The sequence below is a fragment of the Phyllobates terribilis genome, unplaced genomic scaffold (genome assembly GCF_046119375.1).
Source record: "Phyllobates terribilis strain yellow unplaced genomic scaffold, ASM4611937v1 Scaffold_3__8_contigs__length_932513732, whole genome shotgun sequence".
Taxonomy (NCBI): domain Eukaryota; kingdom Metazoa; phylum Chordata; class Amphibia; order Anura; family Dendrobatidae; genus Phyllobates; species Phyllobates terribilis.
The window spans coordinates 917,472,771-917,491,912 of NW_027362763.1; the positions used below are offsets into that span (position 1 = coordinate 917,472,771).

Sequence of the window (19,142 nt, forward strand, 5' to 3'; positions counted from 1 at the left end):
TGTCTATTCAATTTGCACAACAGCATGTGAAATTAAACTAAACATTGACATGTGCATATATATTAACCCCTTTTGCTATGAAGCCCCTAAAAATTTCGGTGCAAGCAATTCCCTTCATAAGCCACAAGCTTAGTGAAATCACGTCCACCTGTGTGCAATCTAAGTGTCACATGGTCTGTCAGTATATATGTTAAAAGGCTCGGATGCCGCACACAGCACGCAGAGAGTATGGCAGAGGTTTAATTCAAGATTTGGTTTCTCCACGCAGGGAGTGTAAATTTAAGTAACACAACAATAAAACAGTAAAATCGGACAATAAACGATTGTGGTTTAACTATAACACAGAAAGGATGAACAATACGGTGCAGTCCCAAAAGTTCAGGCTGAATAAGAGAAGGTAGATTACTGGAGGCTTACACTTATCTGTCCTTTAGCCATAACTACGTCCGTCTTCAGACACTCACTCCGGAGGGTGTCCGTCTTCTGGCGGCAGTGGGCGGTCTTGGGTCTCACCCACTGGGCCCCCAGTCCTTTGACCACACGACAGCAGTCACGGAATAATAACTTCCACAATTTGATGTGCTTAAATTACCGTATTTTTCGGACCATAAGACGCACTTGTTTTCCCCAAAATTTTTTGGAGAAAAGGGGTTGCGTCTTATGGTCCGGATGTAGTAAAAATATAGATATTCTGGTGCTTACTGGGGTGGTGTGGGGCGGAGGCGGCAGCGGTGGTGATTGAGTGTGGTCGTACTGCAGGTAGCGGGTGGCAGGGCAGGGAGAGGTATCACACATAGCAAAATCAGCAGTGCGGCCATTAATACACTTACGCTGCGTTACACAGGAGAAAGTGGGCGGTCCCGGCTAGATCACATGCCGCAGTGACGATACAAAAAAATGTGTCCCCCGCAGCCCTGCCTCTTTTGTATCATCACTGCAGCTTGTGATCTGGCCCGGGACCGCCCACTAACTCATATCTAACACGGCCATAGTGAATTCATAACAGCGCCGTTGATCCCCGATGATCCTCTCCCTGCAGTGCGACCCAGCTCCCTCCAAACAATAAACAGTGAGGCAAGCATTACCCTAGTTAAAGCACATACAGCAAAACACTACCACTGTGATGAACTATAAATCCTAGCATGCCACAGAAGCTGCAGGACATGCTGGGAGTTATAGTTCTCCTCAGGGAAATCACATGAAATAAATGTAGGGTGAACTATAACTCCCAGCATGCCATAGAAGCTGAAGGACATTCTAGGAGTTATAGTATATTTTACCACATTTTTTGCTACAAAAGTATTTTTCCTCTATTTTCTACCTCTAAAACCTGGGTGCGTCTTATGGTCCAGTGCGTCTTATAGTCCGAAAAATATGGTAAATGTTCCTGTGCTGAGATCCTATGTACTGTGTAATGGCTGTGTCTGACTATGCAGGAACATGGTCTGATCATACCATAGCTACAGGCATGGGAGAACGCAAAAGAGTATACAGACATTACAGTAAGGGATCACAAATTATTCTTTCTTTGAAGTAAAACAGTAAGGGAAATGTTTTACCTCACAAAAACAATCAGCTGCGATCCCCTGCTGTAATGTCTGTATACTCTTTTGCTTCCTTCCCTGCCCAGGAGATGTGGTATGATCAGACCATGTTCCTGCACGGTCACACAGCCATTACACAGCATACAGCAGGGGCACATTTATAAGATTATCTCAGCACAGGAACATTTTATTTAAAAACACATCCAATTGTGTAATTTATTATTATTGTAAAATCTATTGATTCAAATGAACTTTTGTTTGTGGAAAAACCTCTTTAATCAAGAGACACCACTAGCCAAACAACACCGTGAAGACCAATAAGATCTCCAAACAAGTCAGAGACAAAGTTGTTGAGAAGTACAAGTCAAACCTGCCAAGAGACGGCCGCCCACCAAAACTCTCAGCCCGGGCAAGGAGGGCATTAATCAGAGAGGCAGCACAGAGATCAAAGGTAATCCTGAAGGAGCTGCAGAGTTCCCAAGCAGAGACTGGAGTATCTATCCATGCGACCACAATAAGCCGTACACTCCATAGAGGTAGCCTTTAGGGAAGAGTGGGCAGAAAAAAAGCCTTTACTAATTCACAAAAATTGTAAAGTTTGTTTTGAGCTTGCCAAAAGACATGTGGGAGACTCCCAAAATGTATGGAGGAAAGTGCTGTGGTCAGATGAGACCAAAATTGAACTTTTTGGCCACCAAGGTAAATGCTATGTCTGGCACCAATGCAACACAGCTCATCACCCCAAGAATACGGTCCCCACAGTGAAACATGGTGGTAGCAGTATTGTGTTGTGGGGATGTTTTTCGGCAGCAGAGAAAATGGTCCGAATCGAGGGGACCATTGAAGTTTTAGTTAATCTGTCCTATTTGTCGTTTGCTTCACAAAAAAGAAAACCAAATGTTCACAGTTATAGGCATGTTCTTTACATGAACTGATGCAAACCCTAAAAAAAAAAAAAAACAGTGAAATTGTGATGGTGCAATAGATGTTAGCATTTGGGTTCCCACTTTTAACTTTTGCCCATGACCCTGCTTTATCTAAAACCAACCTGCTCCAGGTTTCAATCCAACGCATGCTCTAAGTATGTTCACTACTCACTAATAGAAAGGGTTAAGGCCCAACTGTCACACAGGCCAAACGCAGCGCTCATAGGTTCTGGACATAAAATAAACTGGCTCCCACCCACTGGAGCCAAACTTTTCTTTCTTTTTATGTGCACATCACTTCTTGTAGAAGATCTCTAATGACAGCGAGATAATGTTGCGCATTGTTGTCACCACAATCAACTTTATCATAAGTACCAATCTCTGAGTATAGAGACCCATCATGGGAACAACCTGCAAAAAAGAAGTGGGTCCAAAATAACTCCTTTGTATAAATTTAATTGTTTCAACTGAGTTTAAGTCAAACAAAAGCAATTAATCTACTTACTGAGCAGTTTCTCAGCTAGCCAGTCAGTCCAAATAAAGAAACAAGTAACTAACCATAAAGGGCACAACTGAATTATATACAGTATACTGCAATACCTGTGAATGTGCAATTCACAAATTATCAATAGAAATATTACAACACTGTTTAATTTTAAACATATTAATAAACAAATGTGCTGCATGTATTAAAAAACATAGTAAATAAGAAATTTTAGTTATCTAAACAATGCTGGGAAACTCACGTGACTGAAGATCATTTATTGAGTATAGTTCTCCTGAAGTACAGTCTGGTTGTTCAAGCTGCCAAAAAAAAAAAGGACACATCTTACTCGCTTACAGGTCTGAAATATACAGAAATGTCACGTTCAGTGGGTAGGCTGCCCCTCTAGTTAGACTAAAGGGGTTATCCGAGACTTTTATAATTTTTGCGCATGGGACTAGGAATTAACAGACAGGTAATGCTGAAAAACTGGCCTGTTCTACCTGATGCAAATCTCTGCCGGGTCAGAGCTGTCATGGACGCTCCCGTGTGCGATTCTGTAGCTGCCGTTGACGTAGCGTCAACAGAGCAGTTCTTCCCTTCCACTCTGATCTGAGGTGGTCTCTGCCACTGTCATGCTGATCGACAGTCACATCCCCTCTGCCTAACTCCGGGGCTCTGACTGTCAGTTAGCATGACATCTGCAGTAATGCCTGGCCAACAGAACAGACCAGAAGAGGAAGAACTGCTATGTTGAGGAGTGGTGAATTGAAGCAGCGGAATCACCGGCTGAGCCCGAAGAGATCGCTAGTTCTTAGCGCCATGCACAAAAATAAAAGTCCAGGATAACCCCTTTAAAATAAGAATCAAAATATATATATATATTGGATACTTGTAATAATAGGGAATTTAATCCCTCAGCAGTTTCTAATCCCTTCTCAAGATGGCAATTTTCCATTTTCATTTTCTCATTTTTTTCCTCCCTTTGTTCCAAGAGCCATAACCTTTTCACTTTTCTGTCGACTTAGACGTATAAGAGCTTATTTTGTGCAGGACGAGTTTTAATTTTGAACGGCACCATGTATACCACTTCATGTACTGGAATACAGGAACAAAATTTCAAGTCAGTAGAAAATCAAAAACAATGCAGTTTCGAAATAGCTTTATTGGTTTCGTTTTCATGGTAGTCGTGTTTCCCTGTGCAAGGGATCATCCTTAGGCTATGTGCCCACGTTGCGGAAATGAAGCATATTTTTTACCCTTCTACCTGGTAGGAAAAACGCATGCAGATTTTACATGCGGTTTTCCCGCCAGGTAGAGGCGTTTGTGAAGCGTCTTTGCATGTGTAGCGCCCCGAGGGTTCGGCCGCTACAGGGGTATTGCACCTCTTCCAGAGGTGTGGTATTCCACTCCCGGGTAAGGATGGAGTATGGACCAGGGCTCAGTTAGCTGCATACAGCACACACACCCCATTTCCGAGGGACAGCTCAACGGTGCTCCCACTAGACAGAAGTGCAGGCACGACCGACTATGTCCCTGTCTGGAGTGGGGAGGGGGGTGGAACACCCATTGCTGTAGGGGCAGATAGGGGTTGGTTCCTGAGCGTAGGGAGGAGCCCATTGGTTTCTGGTCACCTGGGCTCATGGTCAGAGGGAGGTATAAAAGGTGGGCACCATCTTAGATCTGGGTTCAGTCTGTGCAGAGAGAGGAGAAGACAGGGAGTAGAGGCTCTGTAGGAGCTCTACTCCAGGAGGGCCTAGTGAGAGGCCGAGGAGGAGGTGAAGGGGAGCTGTGGTGTCACCTCAGCCCAGCTCCATGAAAAGGGAGGAGAAGAAGGAAAAGACGGGAAAGACGGAGGAGAGACAGAGAAACAGAAGGGCTCAGGAACAAGAAGGCAGAAGGGACCCTAAGAACCCACGAGAATACAGGGTGAAGGGTCAGGCAGATTAAGGGTGCCGGATTCCAAGTTGGTGGAGGAGAAACTACCCTCAGCTAAAGACCGGATGCTGTGATCATTTATTGGTGCGACACCTCATCAAACCTGCTAGGAAGGCACCATATAGGACAGCGGAGGACGGGGCCCACGTTTAACCGCACAAGTCCGCGGCAGCTGGACAAAAGTGGGTCACTGGTGAGGCAGGCCAGAGAAAGGACAAAAGGGGGTCTTGAGCCATACTCTTGAGCTGCCTGGGAGTTGACCGAGCCCCTCACCTGGTGGACGCCGCACGGCTCGGGCAGTCATTCCCTGCAGAAGTGACTTGGATATTAACCGTGAGTAAAGACCCTGGACTGCAGTACGTTGTCTGTGTGCTTTTTCGCTCCTCCGGCACTACCGGTACTGGGACTCTCACCACCATCACTCCCACCATCCACTACACTGCCCTGGGGCCGCACTCTTCCCGTGGGGAGTCACATCATCCCAGCTGCATACATCATCGGCCCCAGCGGTCTGCCCTGCAGCGGCGGTTCCTAATAACCGCAATCCACGGGTGGCGTAGTCGGACATTATCTAAAACATCTAAAAGACTGCCACTGGTCTGACCACTCTGAGCCACGGGACCGGGTCGCCACTACTACCCCCATCGTCTCCCTATTGCCCGGTTCCGAGTGCCCCACGGCCCAGGGGGCGAGTCACATGCATTTAAGCATGCGGGTTATTAAGCGTTTTTCCAAGCGATTTTAGCATCACTTGGAAAGTGCTTGACAACTTGTTCACACTATATAAATCCATGCAACCGGCATGGATTTATAGTAGTGTGACCAAGTTAGTTAAAAAAAAGAATAAGAATGGTGAAAAATAAAAATAAAAAAGTTTATACTCACCTACTGATGTCTTCCCGGTGTTTTGTCTGCTCCGTCCGGTGTCTTGCACTGCTTGCGGTAGTGTGAAGGACCTGCGGTGACGTCATTGAGCCATGTGATGGGTGACATGACTCAGTGACGTCATGGCAGGTCCTTCACATCAACGCGAACATTGCAAGACACCGTCCCGGAGCAGACAAAACACCAGGAAGACATCGGAAGGTGAGTATAAGCTTTATTTTTTATTTTAACTACTTTTTTTACAGTTTTCTATGGTACCCGGGTCTGGATGAGAGTCTTCTCTCCTCCAGACCTGGGTACCATCCGCACATTGAACCGTGTGATATCTGCATGAGCAGATGCAGTGATGCGGATGTCACGCGGTCCAATGCAACTCAATGGCGGCGATTACGCTGCGTGTCCACAAAATTAATGGACATGCTGCGGATTTTTGAGCGCAGCATAAACGCTGCGGAAAAATCCACAACATGGGCATTGAAAGTGCGGCTTGTCACTGGGGACCATGGGGGGTAGATTACCAAGCGTTTCCCAAGTGTTTATGCAGGGGAAATTCCGCAGCATAAATGCTTGTAAAACGCTATGTGGGCACACAGCCTTATTCTCAGTAGCACATGGAAACACGAGAAGCAATGAAATGAGACTGAAAGGGAGAAGATACAGATTACGATACATATTAGAAAAAACTTTTTGACAGTGAGGGTGATTAACGAGTGGAACAGGCTGGCAGGAGAGGTGGAGAGTTCTTCTTCAATGGAAGTCTTCATCTCAGACAGATGTCTGTCCAGCCTCTGTTTGATTTAGTGAATCCTGCATTGAGCAGGGGGCTGGACCAGATGACCCTGGAGGTCCCCTCCAACTCTAACAGTCTATGATTCCATATGGTAAAAATTAATTGTAAACATAATTCCTCAGGTCAGTATGATTACAACGATACTAAATATCCATAGTTTCTTTTTTTATTTATGTGGTGAAAAAAAAAGTGGAAATTCAGAAAAAATAAATTTCGCTCGTCTTGTCATTTTCTCAGAATCATAATGTTTTAACTTTAATGCTTCTTGTAGCATTTTGTGAAGCTGAATTTAAAAAAAAAAGCAACTCTGTAGTTTTGTTTTTTTTTTCTCTCGTTATGCTATTTATCAATACTTAATTAATCTTATATTCTGATTGGATGGACTCTTACGGCAACACCAAATATATATTATATATATATATATATATATATATATATATATATATATATATATATATATTTTTTTTTTTTTTTTAATGTTGATCAGTTAATTTGAGTATTTATACTTTTTTCTGAGATTGTTGCAATATATAGTAAGATTCACAGTTTCCTATTAACACCATCAAAGGTGGGGACCTGACATTTGGCCTATTAGTAAGTCATCTGTCAGGAAGGGGTTAAGAGACCTTTCAGGTTTCAGATTCGGGGGCATAAAAAAAGTTAACAGATGAGTAAAGGGAGGGGGATCAACATTGGAAAATGGATTATTTAGGAAGCCATCAACCTGTTTGTCTGAACATAAAACAGGACATTATTTAGGATAACTGAGTTAATACTGCTTCGGATATCCAATATATAATTGGTCTACACTGTGTGCACAATTATTAGGCAAGTGAGTATTTTGACCATTTCATTATTTTTATGAAGATTTTCCAACTCCAAGCCATATAAACTAGAATGCTTATTGGATGAATCATATAAGGTGATGTGTATTTGTGTAATGAGGGAGGTGAGGCCTAAGGATACAACACTCTTTATCAAGGTGTGCAGAATTATTAAGTCAGCTTGTTTTCTCATGTGAGGTTTTCAGTTGGACGAGGCTGATGGACAGATCTGGTCACACGTTCCTCCACCAGCCGCCATTGTATGGACTGGAGAGCTGTGCAGTCTGGGAGGAAAGCTGCACTAACAAGAGCAGAAGAAAACCCTCTCGTACATATATAATAGTAAGCGCCACAAAATCACGTCCTCAACACAGCTCTTAAAATAAAGATAACATGGCCGAGTGAGTGAACTCATTCTGCAGCCAGCAATAGACAGTGTAATACAACAGCTATGGGAGGCAAACTTTATAACATTTTTAATGAAACCCAGTTGCAAAAGTTTAATTTTTTAAAAAATTCTGTGGAAGCAGGGTTGAAAAGCAATGTCTGACTTTCATTTGTTCCTTTTCATAGATTTTTCATTTATTATTACTTTTGTCAGATTCAAGTTATTTCTGTGACCATTGTGGGCTTTTCTTTCATTAAACGAGGGGTACCAACAATTTTGACCACGTGTGTATACTGTATATACACTAGTGATTATTTAATTAGCTTGTTTCAACTCACTTATCAATTTTTTAAGACGGGGAAATCCTTCTTCTACTGCAAATAATTCAACATAAACATTTCTTGATTAGCAGATGCAGTACCTCTTTTTCCTGTCAAACTATACTACCTTTCAAAAGTTTAGGGTCATTTAGAAATTTCGTTATTTTTGAAAGAAAAGCACATTTTTTTTCAATGAAGCTAACATTAAATGAATTAGAAATACACTCTATACATTGTTAATGTGGTAAATGACTATTCTAGCTGCAAACATCTTGTTTTTATTGCAATATCTATATAGGTGTATAGAGGCCCATTTCTAACAACCACCACTCCAGTGTTTTAATGGTACATTGTGTTTGCTAACTGTGTAAGAAGGCTAATGGATGTTTAGAAAACCCTAGAAAACCCTTGCACAAGTATGTTAGCCCAGCTGAAAACGGTTTGGCTGATTTGAGAAGTTATAAAATTGACCTTCCTTTGAGCTAGTTGAGAATCTGGAGCATTACATTTGTTTGTTCTATAAAACTCTAAAAATGGCCAGAAAAAGAGAACTTTCATCTGAAACTCGACAGTCTATTCTTGTTCTTAGAAATGAAGGCTAGTCCATGCGAGAGGTTGCCAAGAAACTGAAAATTTCCTACAACGGTGTGTTCTACTCCCTTCAGAGGAGAGCACAAACAGGCTCTAACCAGAGTAGAAAGGGAAGTGGGAGGCCCCGCTGCACAACTGAGCAACAAGACAAGTACATTAGAGTCTCTAGTTTGAGAAATCTACACCTCACAGCTCCTCAACTGGCAGCTTCATTAAATAGTACATGGAAAACGCCAGTGTCAATGTCTACAGTGAAGAGGCAACTCAGGGATGCTGGCCTTCAGGGCAAAGTGGCAAAGAAAAAGCCATATCTGAGACTGGCTAATAAAAGGAAAAGATTAATATGGGCAAAAGAATACAGACATTGGACAGAAGAAGATTGGAAAAAAGTTTTATGGACAGACGAATCAAAGTTTGAGATGTTTGGATCACACAGAAGAACATTTGTGAGACGCAGAACAACTGAAAAGATGCTGGAAGAGTGTCTGACGCCATCTGTCAAGCATGGTGGAGGTAATGTGATGGTCTGGGGTTGCTTTGGTGCTGGTAAAGTGGGAAATTTGTACAAGGTAAATGGGATTTTGAATAAGGAAGGCTATCGCTTCATTTTGCAACGCCATGTCATATCCTGTGGACAGCGCTTGATCGGAGCCAATTTCATCCTACAACAGGACAATGACCCAAAGCACACCTCCAAATTATGCATGAACTACCTAGGGAAGAAGCAGGCAGCTGGTATTCTATCTGTAATCGAGTGGCCTTCGCAGTCACCAGATCTCAACCCCATTGAGCTGTTGTGGAAGCAGCTTGACTGTATGGTACGCAAAAAGTGCCCATCAAGCCAATCCAACTTGTGGGAGGGGCTTCAGGAAGCATGGGGGGAAATTTCTCAAGATTACCTCAGTAAATTAACAGCTAGAATGCCAAAGGTCTGCAATGCTGGAATTGCTGCAAAGGGAGCATTCTTTGACAAAAGCAAAGTTTGAAGGAGAAAATTATTCTTTCTAATAAAAATCATTATTTCTAACCTTGTCAATGTCTGGACTATATTTTCTAATCATTTTGCAAATCATTTGATAAATAAAAGTATGAGTTTTCATGGAAAACACAAAATTGTCTGGGTGACCCCCAAACTTTTAAACGGTAGTGTACATAAAATAACTGGCTTAAAATACACCCAAAAATGTGCACAACAGTTGACATAATACAATAGGAAAAGGGCACTGCCCAAATTGCTTGACACTTGATTAAGTTCACTTTTTCAAATCCCGCCCCCCTCCCAAGGACAACATCTGCAGGGAGTCTGTATGTACTCCCCATGTTTTCGTGGGTCTACCGGATCGGGTTCCTTCCACACTCCAAAAACAAACTGATAGGGAATTTATTCTGTATTTCACACAAAAAAAACAAAAGAAACTCATTTACTATAACCACTATTTTCGAAATATGTAAGGAGAGTGAGCCGTTATACAGAAGTGCAGTTGTGATGTGAATATACTATAGATTTATAATTTTCCCTTGCTGGCTGTTACCGGTTTACACTAGAGACAGACGAAGTCTTCCAATATTTTCACTTATATTCGTGTATATGCATATGCAGCAATTCTAACAAAACTCACCAGTTTGAAGATAATCCTAGCGACAAGTCTGACAGAGTCAGTTGGAACAACTGGGAAAATATTTTTCAGGCACAAACATTCTCTTTTGTGGTCTTTCCAAGCTTTTTTCTAAAAAGCAAAAACAGGAGAAAATGTTAAAACAAAAAAAAACATTGACAAGTTTTTCCCTCTTCTCATTTTGAGTTTAAGGACTATACCATTAAAAGTGCCTGCATTACCGTTGGAGGAATATTGCCAAAAAAATCTTATTCGGTTATCCACTAATTTTTATAAAAAAAATATATATATATATATATATATATATAAAAATAGACACAGATATTCACCACCAGTCAGTGTTTACCACTGGTCTACTCATTTCCTCTTCCATTTTAAAAAAGAAAAAGAAAAGAAAAAACTACAGGGTGGGCCATTTATATGGATACACCTAAATTAAAATGGGAATGGTTGGTGATATCAACTTCCTGTTTGTGGCACATTAGTATATGGGAGGAGGAAAACTTTTCCAGATGGGCAGTGACCATGGCGGCCATTTTGAAGTTGGCCATTTTGGATCCAACTTTATTTTTTTCAATGGGAAGAGGGTCATGTGACACAAACTTATTGAGAATTTCATAAGAAAAACAATGGTGTGCTTGGTTTTAACGGAACTTTATTCTTTCATGAGTTTTTTTACAAGTTTATGACCACTTATAAAATATGTTCAAAGTGCGGCCCATTGTGTTGGATTGTCAATGCAACTCTCTTCTCCCACTCTTGACACACTGATAGCAACACCGCAGAAGAAATGCTAGCACAGGTCTCCAGTATCCGTTGTTTCAGATGCTGCACATTTCATATCTTGATGGTATGGTGTGGTATGGTATATGGGGTACAAAGATAGTGGGGCCATTCTTCATCAATGGAAACCTCAATGCCACTGGATATCTGAAATTTCTACATGATGATGTGTTGCCCTCTTTATGCATTGAGGATGGCACGTTCCCCGAGTTTATCCAACGAGATGGTGCACCACCACATTACGGGTGTCAGGTCTGAGCATTCCTACATGAACAGTTTCCTAGAAAGTGGATTGGTCGTTGTGGGCCAGTTGAATGGCTACCAAGGTCTCTCGATCTGACCCCCTTAGACTTTTATCTTTGGGGTCATCTGAAGGCAATTGTCTATGCTGTGCAGATACGAGATGTGCAGCATCTGAAACAACGGATACTGGAAGCCTGTGCTAGCATTTCTTCTGCGGTGTTGCTATCAGTTTGTCAAGAGTGGGAGAAGAGGGTTGCATTGACAATCCAACACAATGGGCAGCACTTTGAACATATTTTATAAGTGGTCATAAACTTGTAAAAAACTCATGAAAGAATAAAGTTATGTTAAAACCAAGCACACCATTGTTTTTCTTATGAAATTTTCAATAAGTTTAATGTGTCACATGACCCTCTTCCCATTAAAAAAAAATAAAGTTGGATCCAAAATGGCCAACTTCAAAATGGCCACCATTGTCACCACCCATCTGGATAAGTTTTCCCCCTCCCATATACTAATATGTCACAAACAGGAAGTTGATATCACCAACCATTCCCATTTAATTTAGGTGCATCCATATAAATGGCCCACCCTGTAGTTGCCAAGCCCTAGAATTTCAATTAATCTATAATAAGAGCAGCACGCAAAATACAATATTTCTAAAGCTAGAGAATTATTTCCCAATCTTAGAAAATTTTACATTTAAAATTTTCTATCAAATTTTTTAAGACATGACGTCATGAACCTCTGCAACCAATCTCCCTACTGATCAACAAAGCAGCTCCAGTGAGTACCTTTTAAGATTTTCACCAAAAAAAAGTATTCTCAAGTTTCAAAATTACCCTCTTTCCCTGGAATATTGGGATAACTTCCCAAATGTTGGGGTCCGACTGCTGTTTTTAATGGGAGCGCTGAATATAGCACTCAACTGGTCTTGGGCATTCCCGTAAGAATAAATGTAGCAGAAGTGCACGATTGACTTCCGCTCCATTCACACAGAACAATTCAGTGCCTCGTTTCTCGGAATTGCTAGAGGCCCCATTGGTCGGACCCCCAGTGATTGGGAAGTTATCACACAGATAAAGGATAAGTTTCAATCTTGAGAATACCACTTTAACTGAAATTGAACATCAGAACTAAATATTCCAGGTGTCTGGTCAAAGTGAATTGGAAATTTCATAGGGTATCTGACATTAGAAGATGCAATCTAATATTAATAGATTTTAAAAGGTTGGTGAATTGTTAAAAAAAAAAAAAAAAAACACATCATTGGCCTTAGTAGTCATGTAACATACTGAACATGCACTACCAATTACCAACAAAAAAAAATTTAGCATGCTGAAGTCCTAAATGCCCAAGTCTTCTTTCTCCTGACTTCTGATATCCAGAAAGGTGCAGGCCACCCATATATATATATTAGGGAGTAATTGGCTTGCACCTTATTTAATTAAATGGGCCTGTCAGGAATATGTTTGATTGCATTTTTCGTGAAAACAGGCCCGGACAGCTACGTGAACACACTACAAAAAGGGTGATGAGCTGAAAAATAAAGCAGTCCTGGATAGGTCACTGACATCATTTTCATATTTTACTCTATACTTACAAAGGATAAAATGTCTATGCACCTCTGTTAAAATGTCAAGTTTTTCTCATGTAAAAATATTATACTATGAATTATCATTTCAAAACTTTTTCTACCTTTAATGCTACCCATAATCTGTACAAATCCATTGAGAAAAAACAGAAATCTTTTTGAGGGGAAAAACAAAAACAACACTAAAATAATGTAGTTGAATAAGTGTGAATACAGTCTTAGGCTATGTGCCCACGATGCAGAAATGCTCCGGATTTTTCCTAAGCGTTTTTGCATATCCCTGGCAGAAAAAAACGCATGCGGATTGTACGTGTGTTTTTCCTGCCAGGGACAAGCGGATGTGAAGCATTCTTCACATGCATTTCTGCATGCGATTTTAGCATCACTTGGAAAGTTTTTGACAACTTGGTCACACTATATAAATCCATGCAAACAGCATGGATTTATATAGTGTGACCGAAAGAATGGTAAATAAAAAATATTATACTTGCCTTCTGATGGCCCCCGGTGTCCTTGTCTCGGCTTGCAGGCAGCTCACGGTAGATTAAAGGACCTGCCGACGTCAGCGGTCGCGTGACCCGTCACATGACTAAATGACGTCACCGCAGGTCCTTTTAGTCTACCGCGAGCTGCCGGCAAGCCAAGACAAGGACACCGGGGGCCATCAGAAGGCAAGTATAATATTTATTTTTTATTTTATTCTTTTTTTTTTTTTTTTACAGGTTCTATGGTACCCGGGTCCGGAGGAGAGTCTCCTCTTCTCCAAACCCGGGTACCATCCGCACATTGAAACGCATGTAATCCGCATCTACATATACAGTGATGCGGATTCCATGCGTTCCAATGCAAGTCAATGGCGACGAAAACGCAGCGATTTTGCAAAATAATTGGTAGTGCTGCAGATATTTCCGCAATGATAATCCGCAGTGGAAATTTCCGCAGTATGTGCACAGCACATGTGGATTATCATTGGGGAACATGGCAGACCTTTTACCAAGTGTTTTTAAAGTGTTTCTGCGGCGGAATTGCTGCTGCGGAAATGCTTAAAAAACGCATAGTGGGCACACAGTCTTACGTTTGGGGATGTTGTTTTAAGAATTAGCCAATCACATTTAAACTCATGGCATTTACAGTGATTGAATAACTTCATATAAAGTTTAACTGTTCTTGTGAGATTCTTCTGAGATATTTTTAGTTACATTTTACAGCAAGCCATGGTTTGTAAATAGCTTACAACACATAAAAAGGATCTTATTTTTGAAAGTTATCAGTCAAGAGAAGGCTACAAAAATACGTACAAGGCATTACACAACAGTGATAATACCTACAACTGAAAAAAGCGGAAAGAGACCAGCACACATGGGATAATACAATGAATTAAAGAGGGGGTGAGATATTGCTCACCTGGTGGAGTTGTGCATGACAACTCCAGTATAAGTCTGTAATAAAGGAAGCCTCTGCAGTCACACCAGCATGTAGAAGACCCTCTTGTCTGCGTACAAATGGATAAGAAGTGGAGGGTAAGTGTTTGATGATGACCGTGCTGCTGTTGAAGATAAGTCGTTTTATGACTATCTTCTAGTGCATACATGCCTATCTGTAGATTATTTAAAAAAAGGGTTCGCTCAAACCAGAAATGTATAAATAAAGTGGGCTTGAACTTGCACTAGAGTGTGGAACTACTCATCTTCTACAGCAGCGTGGTCATAATCAAACGCCCACCCTCCACTTCTTATCCATTACCTAGAATTGGACATACCTGGAAAATTGATGAAATGACAAGAAGAAAATTGGACTGGGAGGCTGTTAAAAGGCCTACGGCAACATTAAGGGAGCTGCAGGAATTTCTGTCAAGTACTGGTTGTGTACTGCATGTGACAGCAATCTCTCATATTCTTCACGTCTGAATGTGTGATAGGGTAACAAGACAGAAGGATTTTCTTACAAAGAAAAACATCCAAGCCTGGCTTTGCCAAAAGCATGTGCGAAAACGTGTTATTGTTTGATGAGTCCAAGGTTGAACTTTTTGGCTAAAATTCCAAAAGGTATATTTGGCGCAAAGCCAACACTGTGAATCACTAAAAGAACACCATATCCACAGGGAAGAATGGTGGTGGCAGCATTATCCTTTTGGGCTGTTTTTCCAGCAACTGGAAACTGGGCCTTTTGTCAATGAGGAGAAAATTGTGAACAGTCCAAATATCAGCATTTTGCATCAAAACTTTCAGTCCTCTGCTAAAAAGTTGAAGATGAAAAAGGAACTTCACCTTACAGCACAACAATGACCCTAAGCATACCTCTAAATTAACACAAGAATGGCTTCACCAGAGGAAGAACAACGTTTTCGAATAGTCCAGCCAGAGACCAGACCTGAATCTAACTGAAAATGTGTGGGTTGAACAGAAGATGGGCTGTACAAAGGAGATGTCTTCGCAGTCTGACAGATTTGGAGCACTACTGCAAGGAAGAATGGCAAAACATTGCCAATCTAGATGTGCCACGCTAATAGACTCAAAAGGTTGTGGTAGAGTCCCTCGTTCTGCGGCACTCGGAGGTAGATACAGGACACTGTCTCTTTAAATGACTTGGTGGTTTATTATAAGAAGCAGCATAAACCACAGTTAAGTGCAAAAACATAAACATAGTTTTTCTGGCATAACAGGAAACAAAAAGGAAAAAGGTACAGTACAGTCCTTACTTCAGCCGAGGTCAGGCCACTCAGGGTCAGCAATAGCACTGGGTCCAGTATTAGCACAAACACAAACTCCTCTCTTTCAGGAGCTCGCTCCCACACACTGCCTGCCTGAGTGTCAGGGCTGGCTATTTAAAGCCAAGACACTCCCCTGATTGGAGGGATGGTGGATAACGTCCCGCCCTGCACTTCGTTATCCACTGAAAACATTCCCTTGTAAAAGTGGTTCTATTAACTCTCTCGGCACTGACTGTGCAGGAGAACTTGCATGTTTTCACATCACTGAGGCTGCGTGCCCACTATGCGTTTTCAAGCATTTTTGCTGCAGAATTTCCGCAGCGGAAACGCTTTAAAAACGCTTGGTAATACGTGCCCCATGGTCCCCAATGATAATCCGCATGTTCTGTGCACATGCTGCGGAATTTTCCACAGCAGATTTTCAGTGCGGAAAAATCCGCAGCATGTCCATTATTTGTGCGTTTCTGCATGCGGATTTGCCTACTCAATGCATTTGAAAAACGCATGGCAAATCCGCATGTAAAAACGCTTCAAAAATGCTTACAAAACGCGTGTAGAATCGGCATGCGTTTTTACTGGCAAGGACATGCAGAAATGCTGCGGAAAATTGCTGCTTCAATTCTGCATCGTGGCCATATAGCCTAAGGCAGAAATGCTGCATATTTTTTCCGCTTCTCCCTGGCGGGAAAAATGCATGCGGTTTTTACATGCGTTTTTCCCGCCAGGTAGAAGCGTTTGTCAAGCGTTTTTGCATGCGGGTTATCAAGCGCTTTTCCAAGCGATCTTAGCATCACTTGGAAAAATGCTTAACAACTTGTTCACACTATATAAATCCATGCAACCGGCATGGATTTATAGTAGTGTGACCAAGTTAGTTAACAAAAAAGAATAAGAATGGTAAAAAAAAAAAAATTATACTCCGATGTCCTCCCGGCGTTTTCTCTGCAGCGTCCGGTGTCTTGGGCAGCTCGCGGTGGTGTGAAGGACCTGCGGTGAGGTCATTGAGTCATGTGATAGGTCACATGACTCAATGACGTCATGGCAGGTCCTTCACAACACCGCGACCCATACAGCAGACCAGACGGAGGGGAGAAAACACCGGGAGGACATCGGCAGGTAAGTATAATCTTTATTTTTTATTTTAAATTCTTTTTTTTACAGTTTCTATGGTACCCAGGTCTGGAGGAGAGTCTCCTCTCCTCCAGACCTGGGTACCATCCGCACATTGAACCGTGTGATATCCGCATGTACAGATGCAGTGATGCGGATGTCACGCGGTCCAATGCAAGTCAATGGCGGCGATTACGCTGCGTGTCCGCAAAATTAATGGACATGCTGCGTATTTTTCCGCAATGATAATCCGCAGCGGAAATTTCCGCAGCATGTGCACAGCACATGAGGATTATCATTGGGGACCATGGGGCACGTATTACCAAGCGTTTTTGCTGCAGAAATTCCGTTTCTTAGTATAATTTTTTTACATGACAAAAAACTGCCCTGATGTGTATCTTCAAATAAAACATCTCTACAATTTGAATAAGAGCATCAGCATTTCAGAATTTCCGGTTTTTCAATTTGAAATGTAAAAGAATAAATCCATTAATTACTGAACCAAGGTTAAAGCAACTTAACAGATGTTATGTTTACAGTCTATGTTGCTTATTAATTAACATAGTGTAATCTGAAATGAACAAGTGGATGAAGTAATTGTAGTATTTTATGCAAGTTTTGCTCACAGTATTAATGTGGAAGCTAGTCGTGTAAAATGAGTTTCACGCTATGCCTTACACTGTAGTTTTTCCCTAGGCAGTATATTTCAATGCTATTAAAAAAGCTTTGAATTTTTAAGCCAAACTATGCTTTGATTCAAGAAAACATTCTGATCTCAATTCAGAGATCCAATTAATACCAAAATAAATATGTATGAACGCTTGACGGATTTGCTATTTATTTACTTTAAAACAGAATTCTTAAGGTCAGTGGCATACATAAAAATCACAGGGCCCCATAGCAAAAGTCCTAATTGGGTCTCCCTGTACATGGCATTACCCCCTAAAAAAAAATCTGGAGGAGTAGGCAGAGTCATACCTCCTAGCTTGTAAAATCAAGAAGAGGTACGCATATTACTACAGGTACGCAGCAATTATGCCAATACTAGAACCCCTTGGTGTTCTCACCAACTAATATACCCCATTCATAGCTTTTATAGCACATAATGCCCCCCATACTACATGATACCCCCACAGTAAATTCCCACCACAGTTACCCCTCGTGCACATTATGATGACACCACAGTGCCATCTGAAGATTGCAACCACTGATATGGTATGCTTCTGAAATTTCTTACCGGACTTTACCAGTCGGTGACTCATTTTTGCTCAAGATTATTGTACTTGCTTTTATTACGTAAAGCCCTTTTCACATGTAAAGCGCCATGGAATAAATGGCGCTATAATAATATATAATAATAATACCGGTTATTGTCACATCTATCTCCCAGAAAACATGTATTATGTATGTGACTCATATGCATATACATTTCTACCTCATGATGGGATTGGCACATGTACTGGCCAGACTGACCATGGCTACACGGCCATATCTCATGACAGCATAGATCTTGAACAGATGCCAAGAAATATTATGTAGAAATTTAGAATTAAGAGAAAACCTCTGATACATACTCCATGGTATACTAAGTTTGGTCTTACTCTCACTATCACTGGTTTAATCATATACAACTCACACAACATAGAACGGCTGGCTGAGCTCATTGTTCAAGAAGTTGTCCGGTACTTTTTTTAAATTGCCCAATGTATTCAGTATGTGGGCATTTGTAAATACCTTGTGTTGCTGTTAATGCTATCGGTGGCCGTTCACAGGCATCACGTGACCCCCCTGCTGACGTCACAACAAGTGAGGAGTGATTCAGCGCTGGGGTCCCCGCAGTGGCTGCTGGGTTGTGGGCGGGATTATTCCCGTGTCACACCCAGCATCCATCACTCGCTCTCTCAATGAATGGGGAGAGGGAGAGCGCCTGGTGATGCAGGGGAATAACCCCGCCCACAACCCAGCAGCTACAGGTAGAACGCGGAAGAGGGACCCTCGGCTGCAGCCTGGACTTGTCGTGACGTCAGTGGATGTCAGCGCCGGCTGCAGCCGAGTGTCACGTGCTGCCTGTCAACGGCCAGTGATAGCGCCACTCACAGGCAGTATCTGCAACACAAGGTATTTACACAGATACTTATGCCCACATGCTGAATACATTGGGAAACTTAAAAAAAAAAGTACAGGGCAACCCCGGATAGTTTTTGATGCTATTACTATCCTGAATAGTTAAGTGTTGAAGTCCTAGATCAACACACCATCCTATTGGATTACTTAACAGCCAGCCAAGGAGTCCTGTGTCAAATTGGACCTGCCAGCCAGTTGCAACTATGTAGATAGCTATCCTTTAGTAGGATTCAGTCAACATTATGGATCACATCATGGAGTTGTTGACAGGA

The 19,142-nt window shown here is 41.7% G+C and overlaps 1 protein-coding gene across 1 annotated transcript in view; it reads right to left on the minus strand.

Moving 5' to 3' along the window:
* SMYD3 (SET and MYND domain containing 3) overlaps window positions 1-19,142 on the minus strand; it is a 1,332,179-nt gene that overhangs the window by 1,105,256 nt on the left and 207,781 nt on the right. Inside the window, exons 3-4 of the mRNA XM_073672800.1 lie at window positions 10,310-10,417; window positions 3,217-3,274 (exon numbers count right to left, since the gene is read on the minus strand). Coding sequence (XP_073528901.1) covers window positions 3,217-3,274; window positions 10,310-10,417 — 166 coding nt within the window. The remainder of the gene's footprint in view (window positions 1-3,216; window positions 3,275-10,309; window positions 10,418-19,142) is intronic.